A 15,459-nucleotide genomic window follows, 5' to 3' on the forward strand; every position below is an offset into this window, starting at 1 on the left:
TCCTCAAAGGTGTATAAACAGGTTGTTGTTGTTTATTCGTTTAGTCGCTTCCGACTCTTCGTGACTTCATGAACCAGCCCACGCCAGAGCTTCCTGTCGGTCAACACCCCCAGCTCCCCCAGGGACGAGTCCGTCACCTCTAGAATATCATCCATCCACCTTGCCCTTGGTTGGCCCCTCTTCCTTTTGCCTTCCACTCTCCCTAGCATCAGCATCTTCTCCAGGGTGTCCTGTCTTCTCATTATGTGGCCAAAGTATTTCAGTTTGGCCTTTAATATCACTCCCTCAAGGGAGCAGTCTGGTTTTATTTCCTGGAGGATGGACTGGTTTGATCTTCTTGCAGTCCAAGGCACTCTCAGAATTTTCCTCCAACACCACAGTTCCAAAGCATCGATCTTCCTTCTCTCAGCCTTCCTTATGGTCCAGCTCTCGCAGCCATGTTACTACAGGGAACACCATTGCTTTAACTATGCGGACCTTTGTTGTCAGTGTGATGCCTCTGCTCTTAACTATTTTATTGAGATTTGTCATTGCTCTTCTCCCAAGGATTAAGCGTCTTCTGATTTCCTGACTGTAGTCAGCATCTGCAGTAATCTTTGCACCTAGAAATACAAAGTTTTTCACTGCTTCTACATTTTCTCCCTCCATTTGCCGGTTATCAATCAAACTGGTTGCCATAATCTTGGTTTTTGTGAGGTTTAGCTGCAAGCCAGCTTTTGCACTTCCTTCTTTCACCTTCATCATAAGGCTCCTCAGTTCCTCTTCGCTTTCAGCCATCAAAGTGGTATCATCTGCATATCTGAGATTGTTAATGTTCCTTCCAGCGATTTAACTCCAGCCTTGGATTCCGCAAGCCCAGCACGTTGCATGATGTGTTCTGCATACAAGTTGAATAGGTAGGGTGAGAGTATACACCCCTGCCATACTCCTTTCCCAATCTTAAACCAGTCCGTTGTTCCGTGGTCTGTTCTTACTGTTGCTACTTGGTCGTTATACAGATTCTTCAGGAGGCGTACAAGACGACTTGGTATCCCCATACTGCTAAGAACTTGCCACAATTTGTTATGGTCCACACAGTCAAAGGCTTTAGAATAATCAATAAAGCAGAAATAGATGTTTTTCTGAAACTCCCTGGCTTTTTCCATTATCCAGCGGATATTGGCAATTTGGTCCCTAGTTCCTCTGCCTTTTCTAAACCCAGCTTGTACATCTGGCAATTCTTGCTCCATGAATTGCTGAAGTCTACCTTGCAGGATCTTGAGCATTACCTTACTGGCATGTGAAATGAGTGCCACTGTTCGATAGTTTGAACATCCTTTAGTGTTTCCCTTTTTTGGTATGGGGATATAAGTTGATTTTTTCCAAATTTGATCTGATGGCCATTCTTGTGTTTTCCAAATTTGCTGGCATATAGCATGCATTACCTTGACAGCATCATCTTGCAAGATGTTGAACAGTTCAGCTGGGATGCTGTCGTCTCCTGTTGCCTTGTTATTAGCAATGCTTCTTAAGGCCCACTCAACCTCACTCTTCAGGATGTCTGGCTCTAGCTCACCGACCACACTGTCAAAGCTATCCCCGATATTGTTATCCTTCCTATACAGGTCTTCTGTATATTCTTGCCACCTTTTCTTGATCTCTTCTTCTTCTGTTAGGTCCTTGCCATCTTTGTTTTTGATCATACCCATTTTTGCCTGGAATTTACCTCTGATGTTTCTAATTTTCTGGAAGAGGTCTCTTGTCCTTCCTATTCTATTGTCTTCTTCCACTTCCGCGCATTGCTTGCTTAAAAATAATAAACAGGTAGAATTGAAAAAGAATGTGATATTTTATGATTTAGTAAAATTTCAACACAGCTTCTATATTCAAGGGAAAAAAAAGTATAGCAAGAATTCTAAATTATTAGCAAATAAGTTTTTAAAAGCCAGGGATAAATGATTCATAAAATCAATACAAGACTCTAAAGATCAATTACTATGGAATATATCTAACCCTATCAGAAATTTATTACAGTATGCATCTTTCATTTTTGTAAATGAAATTCAGCTCCTTTATTCTCTTGATATATGGAAGCTTTCAATTGCATGGAAGGACTATTTATAAAAAAAAGACTTACAGAAATTTAAATTTTATTCTGAATTCCAAAATATGAGAGAAAACAGCCTACAAGAGCACAAGTAAGAACCAACAAGACTCAAAGTAATTTATTGTAACGAGGCACCAAGCGGGAATGTCTGCTTTCCCCTTTATTAATTTGGTTATTGAAATGTTAGTGGTTGCATTATGTGTGCATGATCAACTCCAGGTAATTAAAATAGAAGGGTTATTGATTGAATTTATTTGCTTTTTCTTTTCCAAATAATGTTATTAATTAAAGATTACAAATAGAAAGAATAAAAACTAATTCAGACTACAAAAAAAGTAAAAAAGTATTAAAAAGAAAAAGGAAAAAAATAACTTCCCCCTTCATCATGACAAGTATAAACAATTTTAGTAACTTATTACCATCTCTTAAAGTAAAACATATACTCTCTCCACTACATATCTCATCTCTTAAAAAAAAAACAAAATCCAAAAGCCTCGTCATTCTTTCCTTATCAGAAAACCAGTAATGGTTACCAGATATAACTATTTATTTTAACCTTGCTGAAATAAGCCAACCCTGTATTCCTTCCCTGTACTTTTAACCATCTTTTTTAACCCCTTACTGTCCTAAAGCTTGATTTTTCAGCTTTTTTGTCCCTTCTCAAAGAATCTTTCAAAACTTTAACAGACTTCATTTGTACATCCAGTAAAAGTTTGTCCTTTTTTTTGTTCGCTTCTTAAAAAATCCTTTGTGACTTTAACAGTCTTTTGTATATCCAGTTAAGTTATCCAAATTGCCTTTCTGATTTAGCAGTTATCTCCTTTAAGCAATGAAACATCAACCAGTTTTGTTTGTATGTCCAGTACCTTTTTCCATAGCCTTCTCATTACTTGTCACATTTAAATCCACAAATTAATTTCAGACTTATCCAGTGTAACTTGTACTTCTGTAACTTCATTGACACATGATCTATCATACCAGATAATTTTGAAGACCATTGTTAAAATACCCATCAAAAATTCCACTGTTATTTTGCTCCATTCTTTATTAAAAAGTCGAATGTAAGTTTCCTTCCCCTTTAACTGAACTCTTTATTCTATCAATCAATCTTTATTTTACAACCAATAGGCCCCAAAATGAACTCTTTATTATTTTCTAACTCCCTTGAGTGTCCAAGTAGGGACGCAGTGGCGCTGCGGGTTAAACCGCTGAGCTGCTGATCGGAAGGTCGGCGGTTCGAAACCGCGCGGCGGGGTGAGCTCCCGTTGCTTGTCCCAGCTCCTGCTCACCAAGCAGTTCGAAAACATGCAAATGTGAGTAGATGAATTGGTACCGCTTCGGCGGGAAGGTAACGGCGTTCCGAGTCGTCATGCTGGCCACATGACCCGGAAGTGTCCCTAGGGACAACGCCGGCTCCAAGGCTTAGAAACGGAGATGAGCACCGCCCCCTAGAGTCGGATTCGACTGGACTTTACGTCAAGGGAAACCTTTACCTTTACCTTGAGTGTCCAACCTTCATGTTTTCTCTTAAACCCAAACAGTCAGTTTCCCATGGGAAGGATTCTTCTAATTAATTTAAAATTATAGTTCCAAGTCCATCTGGACCCTTAATCTATTAACTTCCCAAAATCAATACTCTAAGCACCCTTTTGATGTTTAATCCAGAAAGTAATATTTTCTAAAACCTTTAAAATCATATTTAAAAATTCTTTCTCTAAGGAGAAGGCAACTCACCCAGTGAATACCCTGTAACTCGCTGCTCTGAAGGGTCTTAATATTTCCAAGGCAATAAAAAAGCAAATCCAAAGTGATTAAGAAATGAGGTTGTCGAGCTTTATGTCCTTAAAAAAGGCTGCATTCATGACTGTGAGCACAGATGCTTTCTCCCTTGACTCCCAGCCACTCAACTCATAAGTCAACCACAAAACATTGATTCCTGTGGTCTACTCACGAGCAGTGAGTAGTGCAGGTGGGCTACATCAAGCTTTCCCCTTTCTCTGGGGAGATTTCAGTGGCCAGGATCCTGCATCCAGCTGCCGATCTACATTGTAAACACTGTCCCACTGCAGGAGGGACGTCTAGTTTACCATGGCGCTCTCACCACAAGTCTTGAATTTATTTGCTGATGATTACACTCCTCTCTAATGCAACAGATTCTTTCCAGTTTATTAAAAAAGAACTTCAAGAATTTGCTTGAGTCTAACAGACAATTTTTAAAACTCTACAATAGTTTGCCTTCATACCCAGCCTTATAAGCAAAAATTATATCCAGTATTTTAGAAATTCCCCTTGAACATAAAATCATTAAATACCTAGTAATTAATATAGTAAAGAATTTAAATAAGCTATTCAATAACAATTACAGCTTTGCTTGGGATAAAATAAGCAAGTATATAAAAAATGGAACAAAAATATCTTAGAATTTTAGGCCACATTATCAGCAATTAAGATGTTACTCCCAAAACTGATCTATCTATTTCAAATTCTTCCAATAGATATTCCTGACAAAACTCTTATCAATTGGCACAAAAAACACTTATTATTTTGCTTTAATTCAATATACAATAGACTAAAATGTTAGTCTGAAAAGGTGCTGTCAGACTCCTCCTGATTTTTGACTACCAAATACTAACATGGTTGTCCTCCTACAATGATAAAAGTCTCCATGTCAGCTTAGGGGATTATTATCAGCATCTATACAGGAAGTATATTTTAAGTTACGTCAATGGCATCAAACTTCCTTCAGAATCTCATATATATCTTGTTAATTCCTCAGCCTATTAAGTATCATTAGCCAAACATGCCCACTGCATGCTTGAAAATATTTTGATAAACTTACTCTGCATATTACAAATGGAATATTTTACTACACACACACACAAAACCATATTTTAGTGAAAGTGAAAGTGAATGTACTCACACGCACACTTTTACTCTAAATATTTATAGTAAAAGTATACTGCTGAACAAATCAAGTATCTCTAAATGGACTAAAGAAGATATTACTCCAATTCATTCATGCATTTCAGCTCTAGGTATGAATCCTAGCAGAACTGCTTTCTAAGGAAAGGACAGGCTTCACTCTTCTAAAATTCCACACTCTATAGAGGAATGGAGTTGATAAATAGTAAAGATTAACAAAAAAACTGCTTGGTCTCACAAAACAGATACACACACATGCATCAGATACACACTGAGGATGTGAATGCAAATAGTGCAGTTTGATTAAATAAGACTTGATTGAAGGAGTTAAGTCAATTTCATTTCCACAGTTCTCCTAGAGATTTGTGCTGAGCTTCTTGAATAGCCTCTTCTGCAAAGGATTTAATTTCTTTGTGCAAATCTTCTACATTCTTCGAAGCATCAATCAACTATATTCAAAACAAAACATACACAAATGAAACATTTCTTCTCTGTATTCAACTAAAAAAAAGTGTTAATGAAGGAATCCCCTAAATTCAGCTTTTCAGCTCAACAGAAATGGCTCACTCCATCTTCTAGTCATTAAAAGTTAAAACAACTAATAGCTGGTGCAGGGAACCATGTTGCACTACTAATTTTGTTTACCTTATATCTGTCTATCTGGAATCTAGACACAATTTCATTTGTGCTAGAAGAAAAACAGCACTGTTCCATGCAGCTTGATCCTTGGAAATGAACACCAGAAAAGAATGCACATAGAAACATACAGCCATCTGAATTAGGGTATGAAAAGTTCTTGGCTTCAGGAAAACACCACTTGAGCAGGGTGCATGGTACAATTCCCAAGGCTAAGTTAAAGTATTCTCTACTTTGCTATTCTAACAGCAGTTTATACTGATTGTATATTCCCTATATTGTGATGGCAGAGTGCTTCATTGCATCTTATTTACATTTTACCATTTTTCTTCATATACTATATGCTATAATTCCATTTAAGGTTTCCTTTTTCAAGAGATATTAGAAATATCTAAGACATTTAGTTTAAGAATTCTAAATAAATTTTTATATTTAATTTCTTACCTTCCAATTTAAAGATTTATCTTTCATCAGATGGTAAAAGCACTGTAGAACTTTCTCCTGAAAAGAGGTGTCCTCATATCGTTCATTTCCAAATTCTCCCCTTTTGGCTGCTTCTGCTGTACTTAACTGAAGAAAAAGGATCAAATCTGGCTTTGGAAGCCCCACATCAGGTTGCTTGCACCATTCCAAGGAGAAGTTCTGTTCAGAGAGAAATAAGAGATGTAGTAAATAGTTAAAGGAAAACAAAGAACTGTTTGATAAGATCATGGGAAGATAAAGTATTGATCTACTTGTTCAGTATTGTCTATACTGATAAGAAGCGACGCTCAACAGACAGCCATTCTTGTTACAAAAATAATATTTGAACTTAAGATCTTTACATACAACCAGGCGTGCTACCAACTACAATCCTTCACCAAAGACCAGGGAATAGTGCACCAACATTGCAAACCTGCACATTAGCTATTAATGAAGCTAATGAGGACTTAGATATTAACATAACACTGTTAGTCCTAACAATTACCTAAATGATAGCTTTGCTACAATTCAATGATTGCACTTTCATACTGACATGAACAGTTTTAAGATACACTTGGTTGTGTATTTTAAAGTTAATAAAGTTGTCTTTTTAAAATTATGTTAATTTTTAGTTGTTATTGTTGTTGCTCTGCTTTAAGATCTCTTGGAAAATTACAGTATTTTCTTTTTTGTATACTGTATGTTCCCAGCAACTGAGGCTATAACACTATGCAGTTTTATCTGAGATTAAGCTTGACTTAACACAATGGACTAGAGCCAGTCAAAATTAGGTAAATGTTTAGATGATTTAATTTTACTTATTTCAGTGGTAAATACATGACTTAGACTAATCTGCTAAGTTCCAGTGAACTCTTCTGATCAGCAAAGATTTGAACTTGATCTCATATCTATAGTAATGTAGATAATTTGTGAATTAGCAAAAGTTTTTACAACTCACCTTTGTGCATCCTTTTCTTACTTAATATATTCTACCTTCTATTCTGCTAAAATTCCCATAATATTTATTTGATCATGTCTCTGAGCCTTTGGGAACAGTAGCCCAATACACTAGAATGCATATTGCTTTTGCAGGGAGTTTAAATAGGATTAAATATTATGCTAGGCCCTTTCAATTTTATTTATTACTGCCTTTAGCCAGCAAATAAAGCAGAAAGAAAAGAGTCAAAATTGATAAAACACAAATAAGCATATACAAGCCATTTTAAATCTTAAAATGGATCCCCTGCCAAAGCCTTAATGCTAAATAACAAAACTTTGCAACACTGTAAGTTGCGTAAAAAAACCTTATCAGCAAGCAGAAAATTGACATAAACTCTCTGATTGTCCAAGAGCCAGTTTGGTATAGCGGTTAAGGCAACGGGCTAGAAACCAGGAGACTGTGAGTTATAGTCCTGCCTTAAGCATGAAAGCTGGCTGGTGACTTTGGGCAAGTCACTGTCTTTCAGTCCTAGGAAGAAGGCAATGGGAAACCACTTCTGAAATCTTGCCAAGAAAACTGCAGGGACTAGTCCAGGCAGTGCCAAGGATTGGACACAATTGAATGGCAATTTAAAAAAAACAACAAAAAACCGATTGTCCAGGGATTGTTGCTAGAAGGGGGAAATAAGATTTTAATGCAATGCTAGGCTAATATAGTTTTTTTTTTACTCACTTCTTTTGCACCTGTGAAGGCAACTCCAGAAAAGGCGTATCTGTCCACTATTAGATTGATACCTTGGCTTAATTTCTCTTTAATAGATGGCCTGAACAAAAGAATGACATATTATTTATCACAAAAAAAAGTACACTGTAGAAGAAAGCGATGATGCAAAATGTAAGATTTTAATACTTCTCCTTTTCACAGAAATTATTTTAAGAATGCATTGTTACATAACATCTTTAATATAATGAAGATAATATATGAATCAAATTAGGCTATTTCAAAATTGTAACCAATTATAGTTAGTTTCATTAGTACATTAGACAGTTTTTGGAGGCATATATAGTCACCAGCACTTGAGCAGCTCTTTAAGGAAAGTAAAATGTTTTCAGTACCTTTAAGGAGAGTAAAATGTTTTCAGTGCCTTCACTTTCTTACTCATAGTTTAAAAAGTATGTTATATTTTTGAGAGTCAGTTTGGTGTAGAGGTTTAAGACTAGAAATCAGGAGACTGTGAGTTCTAGTCCCACCTTAGGCATGAAGCCAACTGGATGACATTGGGTCAGTGACTCTCTCTCAGCCCTAAGAAGACAGCAACAGCAGAACACTTCTGAAAAACCTTGCCAAGAAAACTGCAGGGGCTAGTCCAAGCAGTCATCAGGAGTCAACAATGTCTCAAAGGGACAGAGAGAGGGGGGGGGGGAGAATTTTGGGGTAAGTGTATATAACACTGCACTGTTGCAATGTTATGGCCTCTGGGATTGTGCTCCAGAGAATTATAACTCAAAGTTTTTTTTTCTTTCTCTGTAAAACATTTAACTGAAAGGCCTACAAAAATTATTCTACAACTTGCATTATCTTTCATTTATAAACTGAGGTTTGAGAGCCTGAATTCAATTTATTTCATGCTAGTAAGCACAGTCAGTAAGATGACTGTGCATGGAGATATAAGAAATTAATATTGTGCTCTTATCAAAAGAACACACAGGACATAAAGCTGACAATACGTATTTGCCAGAAATGAGAGCTAGACATATATAATGTTGAATAATGTAATTCTAGAATCTAGTGGAGGTGAACCGTAGAATCTCTATAGCAGGAATTCATTTTTAAAATTTTTTTGGAAGAGCTTAATTTAAATTTCTCTTGTGTTAAAGATCTTTGCACCTGCTGCATTATGTTGTTCTATAACATTTCTTCACCATACTTCTGAAATTTCTGAATCTTGACAAGAGACAATATTCTTTTCCTGTTTTTTGTCTCCTGGTTATCTCTCCCATCCCTTTCAGGAAATGTCCAGAACAATCATATCTGCACTGTTAGATAGCTTTTTTTGGACAGCTATCAAAAAGGCAGAAATAAGAAAAGAAAGGCACTGTGCTTTATCTTTCCAGAAATAATGCTTAATCCCTTGAAATAATTCTGCTCATTGAATTACACGCTAGTACATATTAACAAATTTTTGAACTAAGTAATCAAATTCCAGCCTGCCTCCTTTTACCTTTTCTGTCACTGAAAAGAATTAGTCTTGAAACTTCTAGTGAGAAGGGGTTTCATGTCTGATTTCCTTCTTCAAAGTCAGAGCTGCCTCTCTAACCTGAGAAGGGAATCTAAAAAATATTTTGGATCCTGGGACATCCTACAGAGGGTATAGGATTGCAGCCTGACACAATATTCAAGGTTCATAAATTCATAATTTCCCCAAAGTAAAAGGTGAAATCAAATTGGATTTAATGGGAAATCATTTGGGCCCCCTAGTATTAGACAAGAACGTTTTTTACACTTGCTCCCAACGATTAGCAGAAAACAATAGATGCACTGTGTGGTCCTCCAAGTCACTTTTCTTTTCCAAGTAGGAACTTATTAGCTGTCCAGTTTCTGTTGACCTTTCTGCAATAAATAGGAAAAAAATGAAATAAAACATATCTTCAGTGTCTGTAAGTCCTTTAATTCTCTTTAAAGGATGCATCACATTTGAAAGCATTACATAAAATGTAACTGTTTATCCGGAGGGAAATAACTAAAATCATAGCTTTCATTTCTCTCAAAATCCAGCTGAAAAGTATGACATGACTTCAATATGCAATTAGTGTTGATAAGTACATACAGAGATTGTGATTAACACTGCATGTTTTTGGGTGTAAGAAATTGTTAAGGCTGTATGTTCCTCTTCCCTCCTTTGTGTCATGAACATGCAAACAACGGATCCTAATCAGTTTAGTTAAATATATACCAAGTCACAAAAAAATCTGCAGTGGAAATAAAGGAAACATTACACTGTTTAAAAGCTCACTAGTATACTGAAAAGGATTAAATGTAAGCATATTCTGTATAGAACAAGCCACTGAAAATGCAAGTTCCAATCCAAGAAGAGCTTAAAGAAAAGCTTTAAAGTATAGGGCAGGATTAGCTGTGAGTATTTAATGTTAGCTATATATTAATAACAGATTATAATAAATCAGATACAACACTTTCCCTAATATTAACATCGCAAAGCCACATTAATTACTGTGTCTTTGTTCTACCAACAGTTGCTCAATAAACAGAAATTCAACAGGGTCATCTAAACCATGGCTGCATGGTTCTGAAAGGCTGCCCCCATTGAGTTTCAGCCTGTTGTATGAGATACAGGCATTCTATTGAAGCTATTTTCCTCCAAAGTAATTAGGGCGACGTCGTTCTTGTATTGTGTAGCCAGTCCGGGGTCTGCGCCCCACTTACCAGGAAACCTCAGAAGTTCGGCCCGGTGTCCTCTAGCCCACAGGGCCTCCACCAGCTTTCGACTCTGTGTGCTTTTGCCAGCTCGGTCAACCCCCTCCAAAACAATCAAAGCCCCTCGTCGGCCCGCCATTGATAAGCCCATCCACACTCTGTCCAAAACGGAAAAAAAAGCCACTGAGCTTGGACCTTCCCGCGCTTGACACAGTCATAGAAATGATTCTTCCGGCGTATAGAGTGGCCCTGCTGTCGCCATGGTAATCAAACAAGAGGTGAAACCGGAGGATTAGCTCGCGCGCGAACGCTTTCTTTACACGAGGTCCTGGAAAAGACGTTACGCTAAGAAATAAGCCTGTTTGTCCTCGAGGAAAGGAAAAACCCCGAATTTCCTCTTGAAGACCAGAACCAAGGAAAAGCGCGAGCACGAAAGCCGATCGCATAATGCTCCATCGCGGACGCCGCTTCTTCTCTAGACTCGCTAATATTAACTCTTAACCTACCATTTTTATTTACCTTCAAGTCTTTTTTAGGCTACCTTGTAGAAAATGCTGTACAGTATAACAATCGCTGATCAGTTTGAAGAGGAGGTTGGGAGAACTGCACGTGTTGCTAGATGGGTTTTAGAAATAATTTTTAAAGATACGGGATTCAACGTGATGGTAACTCAAAACAACGGGAGAAGCGATCGCCCAAGACTCTCGTATGCAGTATATTTGCTTAGTGAGAGAACGTCCCAAGGTCATTGGATATATTTCCCAGGATTTATTTTTATTCATTAGATAGATATGCCACACCTTTGCTTCCGATGCTAAAGGCTGGGGACATGGCACTCCCTCCCTCATTTATCCCCATAATGACCCTGGACGAGAACGGCTGGCTGGCTCAATAACCCAGCAAGTAATTGGATGGACTTGGCAGACTTGGACCGCGATCTTTTCAAACCATTTCTACAGGTTAACCCCGACAATATATAACACCACTCTCACGAGTTCGTTTCCCCTTTTTTATTCTTTTCATTGGAAAAGAACCTTCCAAGATAACATACATTGCTTTTGTATAACTGAACTCGCTGTGATGTGTATTTTAAAATCAAAATACTTTTTCTTCATTCCACGGGTTGACAAACTGGATAGCAGTTCGCAATCCGTTTTGAGTCCATTTTCCCTCTGTTGGTGTATCTTGGATAAAGGATACCGGCTGGAACAGGACAAGGGAGAACTCTCTTTACTTTGAAAATGTGCGAAGGAATATGCCGAAGAACCAGAAAAAAAGGACATTAGTCAAATAGACTTTAAATGAAGTGAGTAAGTAGGCGTCCAAGCTGTGTTTAAAGCTGTAAATATTAAGCAACTGGTTTTATTTCCGCCGCGGCTTTTCATCAGAGCTACAAACCGGGCGAGTCAGTGACACGCGCGCCCCTTAGAGCATCCGTGCAAACCGAGGCAACAGGCCCGCGCGGTTACTCCAACGGGAGCCCCAACGACTTCAAGGAGATACTGTTTCCCTGCAGACGCGTGTCGGGCCATCTACAAAGTTCCCAGCGCCCAGCCAACTTGTCTTCGCCCACTGGGGGAGAAGCTATGCCCGGACGGCTCCCGGCGTTCCAGTCCTCGTACCCGCCCTCTCATTGATAGGTGGCGGCGCGGCCAATCGGTGGCGGCGTCTCATGATTATGCGATGAAAGCTCGGCCGGCCATTGCGAAGGCGCTGGGCTGACAGCGCCGAGCGCGCGACGGCTGAAAGGTGGGCGTCGGCCGGCTGGTTGGCTGATTCGAGATGGCGGCAGCGGCCTTGTATCTGGAGCACTACCTGGACAGTGAGTGAGTGCGGCGGTGGGGAGGGTTGAAGCACAGCGTGGTCTTGCCAGCTGTTACATCTGCGTCGCAGCCCCGGTGGCGGGGGGATTAACCGGCGAGGTATTTTTGCTGCGTCACACTTCTAACTACGCGCCGAGAAGGACATTCAGCCGGGTCTGGGGCTGTAGTTGATGGTCTTCGCCGGTAGGCGCCGCTTCTGTGCTCTTTGCCATCTGTGCCACCTGTAAGCCTGTTACGCAAACATTCTCCCGGTCCTTTGAACTTGGAGCATTGTGGGTTTTCCCGGGTGGCCAGCCAGTTTACGACAGGGCACATTTTCCCTTTGAATAACCTCCTGGCCGTGAAAGTACTTATTTTTCATGCTTCGCTGCGGATCTGCGCAGTTATTTAAAACAGCTATTCGAAACAGATTCAAGAGCAAAAGCGAGCCTTCTTTACAGATTTTGCTCTTGAAACTAGTGAGCTGTCGCGTTTTTTTAAAGCGAAGTTTAATTCTTCCAGCTGGCTAAGAGGTCGACAGAAAGCTTTCATTCATGCTGAATTCAGGACTGCAGCGAAGAAAACTCCAAGAGGCAACTAGGAAACAACCAGTAATCAGCCTGCACCATCTATAAAGATTGAATTGAAAATCCTGTCTGCCCTCATGTTAGGTTAAGCTCACACTCTTGGATGCAGATGTCTCACATCCTTGACTGGAGGAAAGTATGTCTCTACAAATATGTACATTTATACCTCAGGGTTAACATGTAGCATCACAAGAGTTCTCTGAACTTGGCTTTGGATTGTAGATACTGCATTACTATATTAGCTTTAGAGAACTGAGAAATAGCTGCCCCCACAGTACTCTTTCTACCTCCTTATTGCAGCAAAGAAGATAACACTCCTGGCTGTATAAAAGGTATCAAGTGTTAACTTTATGTGCAGTGATTGATTAGTCAGGCTGGAAAAACAGCATTTGGAACAGGAAAGATGTTTGTCCTGCTTTTTCCCAGCCCAGAAAATGCACTCAGCTAGGGCTGACACTGAGTAGACTGTCAGCTTACTCCCCCTACCCCTTGGTCAAATTTTCTCTCTTCCCAAGGAAACAACCATTTTATTGCATGGAAACGGAGATGTGGCAGGGAGATACAGCATTGAGTAACCCGCTGAAATAATGTACATTGAATTCTCTGAAACTCCCATTTGGACAAGAAATTAAAAAGAAAGCAAAGCAGAGCCCAGGAACCAGCTGGGCAATGAGTTCAGGAGTGAAGCACTGCAAAAGTAAGCAAACAGATTGGGGATGCCCCATCACTTAATAAGCTGAAGAGATTTCCATTAGAAGCAAGCAAAACATAGCCCATTGGATTTGTCAAAGGAGCTAAAGGAAGTAAGGAACCATTCTGTCACTGGCAGCCCCTTTGTACATATATGGGAATATCAACCTCCTGGAAGAGCAGCTCCACAAGACCTATGCTTTCATTACCAGACTACAAAGAAGAAAAGAAAAGGAATAGGCTGCATCAGTGATGTTTTGTTTTCTTCAGCAGCCAGAGCAAATGGCCACAAAAAAACAAAACCCAAAAGCTGGATGGGATGGGTGATCTAGGAGCAAGCCAATCTCTCTCACTCTCCTCTTCCATGTGACATGGAATGTTCACATAGGAGGTTTTACTGCATTTTCCAGTGGGAGACACCATGCTAAATCACCGTGATCTGGCTTCAGTGTCCCTCAGCAACAGGCTGGGAACAAAATAGAAGCTCTACTGTGAGGATCTGCAATTATTTCAGAAACCCAACAGCATTGATAAATGGTCCATAGGATTAGAATGCCAAGTGTCAGAGATACTGAGTGTATAGTATAGGAAATGTTTTATCATAATGGAAAAGTCTATGTTCCATACCAAAAATATAAGCACTTGTGACAGAAGTAAGGTTGGTGAGAGAATTCTGAGCAGTGTGTTCTGCCATTACCCATCATATTGTTAGGAAACAGGGAAACTGTATGGTGACATCACTTTTAGCTTTTATGCTTTTGTTTTTTTCTGTTAATATCTTCTGATAACAGAACATTCAGAGACAGCAAGAACATTATTGAACAGAACCAATGAGGTGAGCAATGGTTGTGAGCCACAGTTATCACTTTTAATTCTCATTCAGAGATTTCAGGGAATCTTGGGCTTCAGCAATATCTGTTTTCCTTTCCAGCCTCAGGCATGGGGACCTGTGAGACCAGCCAGCATATACAACTGGGAATGAACAAGATGTGTAATGGGAAGAGATAATAATGATAGTTGCAAACTGTTGTCTGTGGTTAGAAATTTCATTTGAATAGATTTGTGGTATGAAAAGGATGCAGCCTCTCTGTCTTTGTTTTTCAGGCATTGAAAGCCTCCCGTGTGAGCTACAGAGAAACTTCCAACTTATGCGTGAACTGGATCAGAGAACAGAAAGTATGTTCAATTATACTAAGTCTCAGACCTTTTTCAGGTAGTGCAGGGGTGCAACCTGTGGTTCTAGGATCACATGTAGCCCTTGGTCTAATTTAAAAAGCACTCTGCAAGAGATCAGTTCAGAATTGTGATAAAAGATACCCATCCTCTCCTGCACTTTCTCCTTTGGAGATTGTTAAGAGAATACTAGAAGGAGAATGGGAGGAAAAAGGGGGATTAGAAAAGAAAGGCTATGTACTTTTGGTTCTAGCCCCACTCACTGCTTGGTTTAATTGTATCTCTCATGTTACCCTCCAAAACGTTGCCTCTAAGGCACTATAGCCTTTAGTAGAAAAAAGGTTTCCCATTCCTTTTTTTTTATAGTAAATTTTATTAGGTTTCAAGAGAAGAATAAAAACTACAAAACCCCCCCAAAAAACTACAAAGAAAGAAAAAAACTGAAAAAGTGCAGAAACACAAGAGAATTTTTTTTCAAATTTACGAAAAGCTGTGGCTTCTGACTTTTAACAGCAAGGATATACAAAAATTTCCATAATCAATCTCTTACTCTATATTAAACCAAAACACCACATTATTTCTATAAGTCATTCCACTTTAACACATAATAAAAATTACTAAGTACAGCTACTCCTACCCCTTATATTAAAATAAAGAGAAAAAGGTTCATATAAATCTCCTAAACATCTTTCTCCCCTCCAAAAGATAACACCTTTTTAATTATTCCCT

The 15,459-nt window shown here is 38.9% G+C and overlaps 2 protein-coding genes across 5 annotated transcripts in view; one reads left to right on the plus strand and one right to left on the minus strand.

Moving 5' to 3' along the window:
• Window positions 1-5,012: 5,012 nt before the first annotated feature.
• Window positions 5,013-10,883, minus strand: DTYMK (deoxythymidylate kinase). Its single transcript, XM_063306766.1, has 5 exons — window positions 10,488-10,883; window positions 9,548-9,656; window positions 7,779-7,869; window positions 6,089-6,286; window positions 5,013-5,457 (listed from the first exon to the last, which is right to left on the minus strand). Exons 1-5 carry the CDS (start codon window positions 10,627-10,629, stop codon window positions 5,347-5,349), a joined length of 651 nt encoding a protein of 216 aa, XP_063162836.1. The 5' UTR covers window positions 10,630-10,883; the 3' UTR covers window positions 5,013-5,346.
• A 1,180-nt stretch (window positions 10,884-12,063) lies between these two features.
• ING5 (inhibitor of growth family member 5) overlaps window positions 12,064-15,459 on the plus strand; it is a 39,550-nt gene continuing 36,154 nt past the window's right edge. For 2 of the 4 annotated variants that reach the window (XR_010068181.1, XM_063306783.1), the window contains exons 1-2: window positions 12,065-12,300; window positions 14,662-14,733. Coding sequence is in view for 3 of the 4 variants with exons in the window: in XM_063306783.1 (XP_063162853.1) it covers window positions 12,261-12,300; window positions 14,662-14,733 (112 nt within the window). In the remaining variant the exon portion in view is untranslated. Of the gene's footprint in view, window positions 12,305-13,382; window positions 13,565-14,661; window positions 14,734-15,459 lie in introns of all 4 variants that reach the window. The other 2 variants (XM_063306784.1, XM_063306785.1) reach the window with 2 other exon arrangements.

The sequence above is a fragment of the Candoia aspera genome, chromosome 6 (genome assembly GCF_035149785.1).
Source record: "Candoia aspera isolate rCanAsp1 chromosome 6, rCanAsp1.hap2, whole genome shotgun sequence".
In the NCBI taxonomy this organism is placed as follows: Eukaryota; Metazoa; Chordata; class Lepidosauria; order Squamata; family Boidae; genus Candoia; species Candoia aspera.

Bases quoted from the DNA above. Each gene is read 5' to 3' on its own strand.
- DTYMK (XM_063306766.1), bottom strand. From the start codon at position 10,629: ATGGGCTTATCAATGGCGGGCCGACGAGGGGCTTTGATTGTTTTGGAG. The intron at 7,870-9,547 runs GTAAAAAACGTT...TCTTTTGTTCAG, and splicing joins GCTAATCGTTGGGAGCAAGT to GCCATCTATTAAAGAGAAAT. The intron at 6,287-7,778 runs GTGAGTAAAAAA...CTCTCTGAACAG, and splicing joins CCTTCACAGGTGCAAAAGAA to AACTTCTCCTTGGAATGGTG.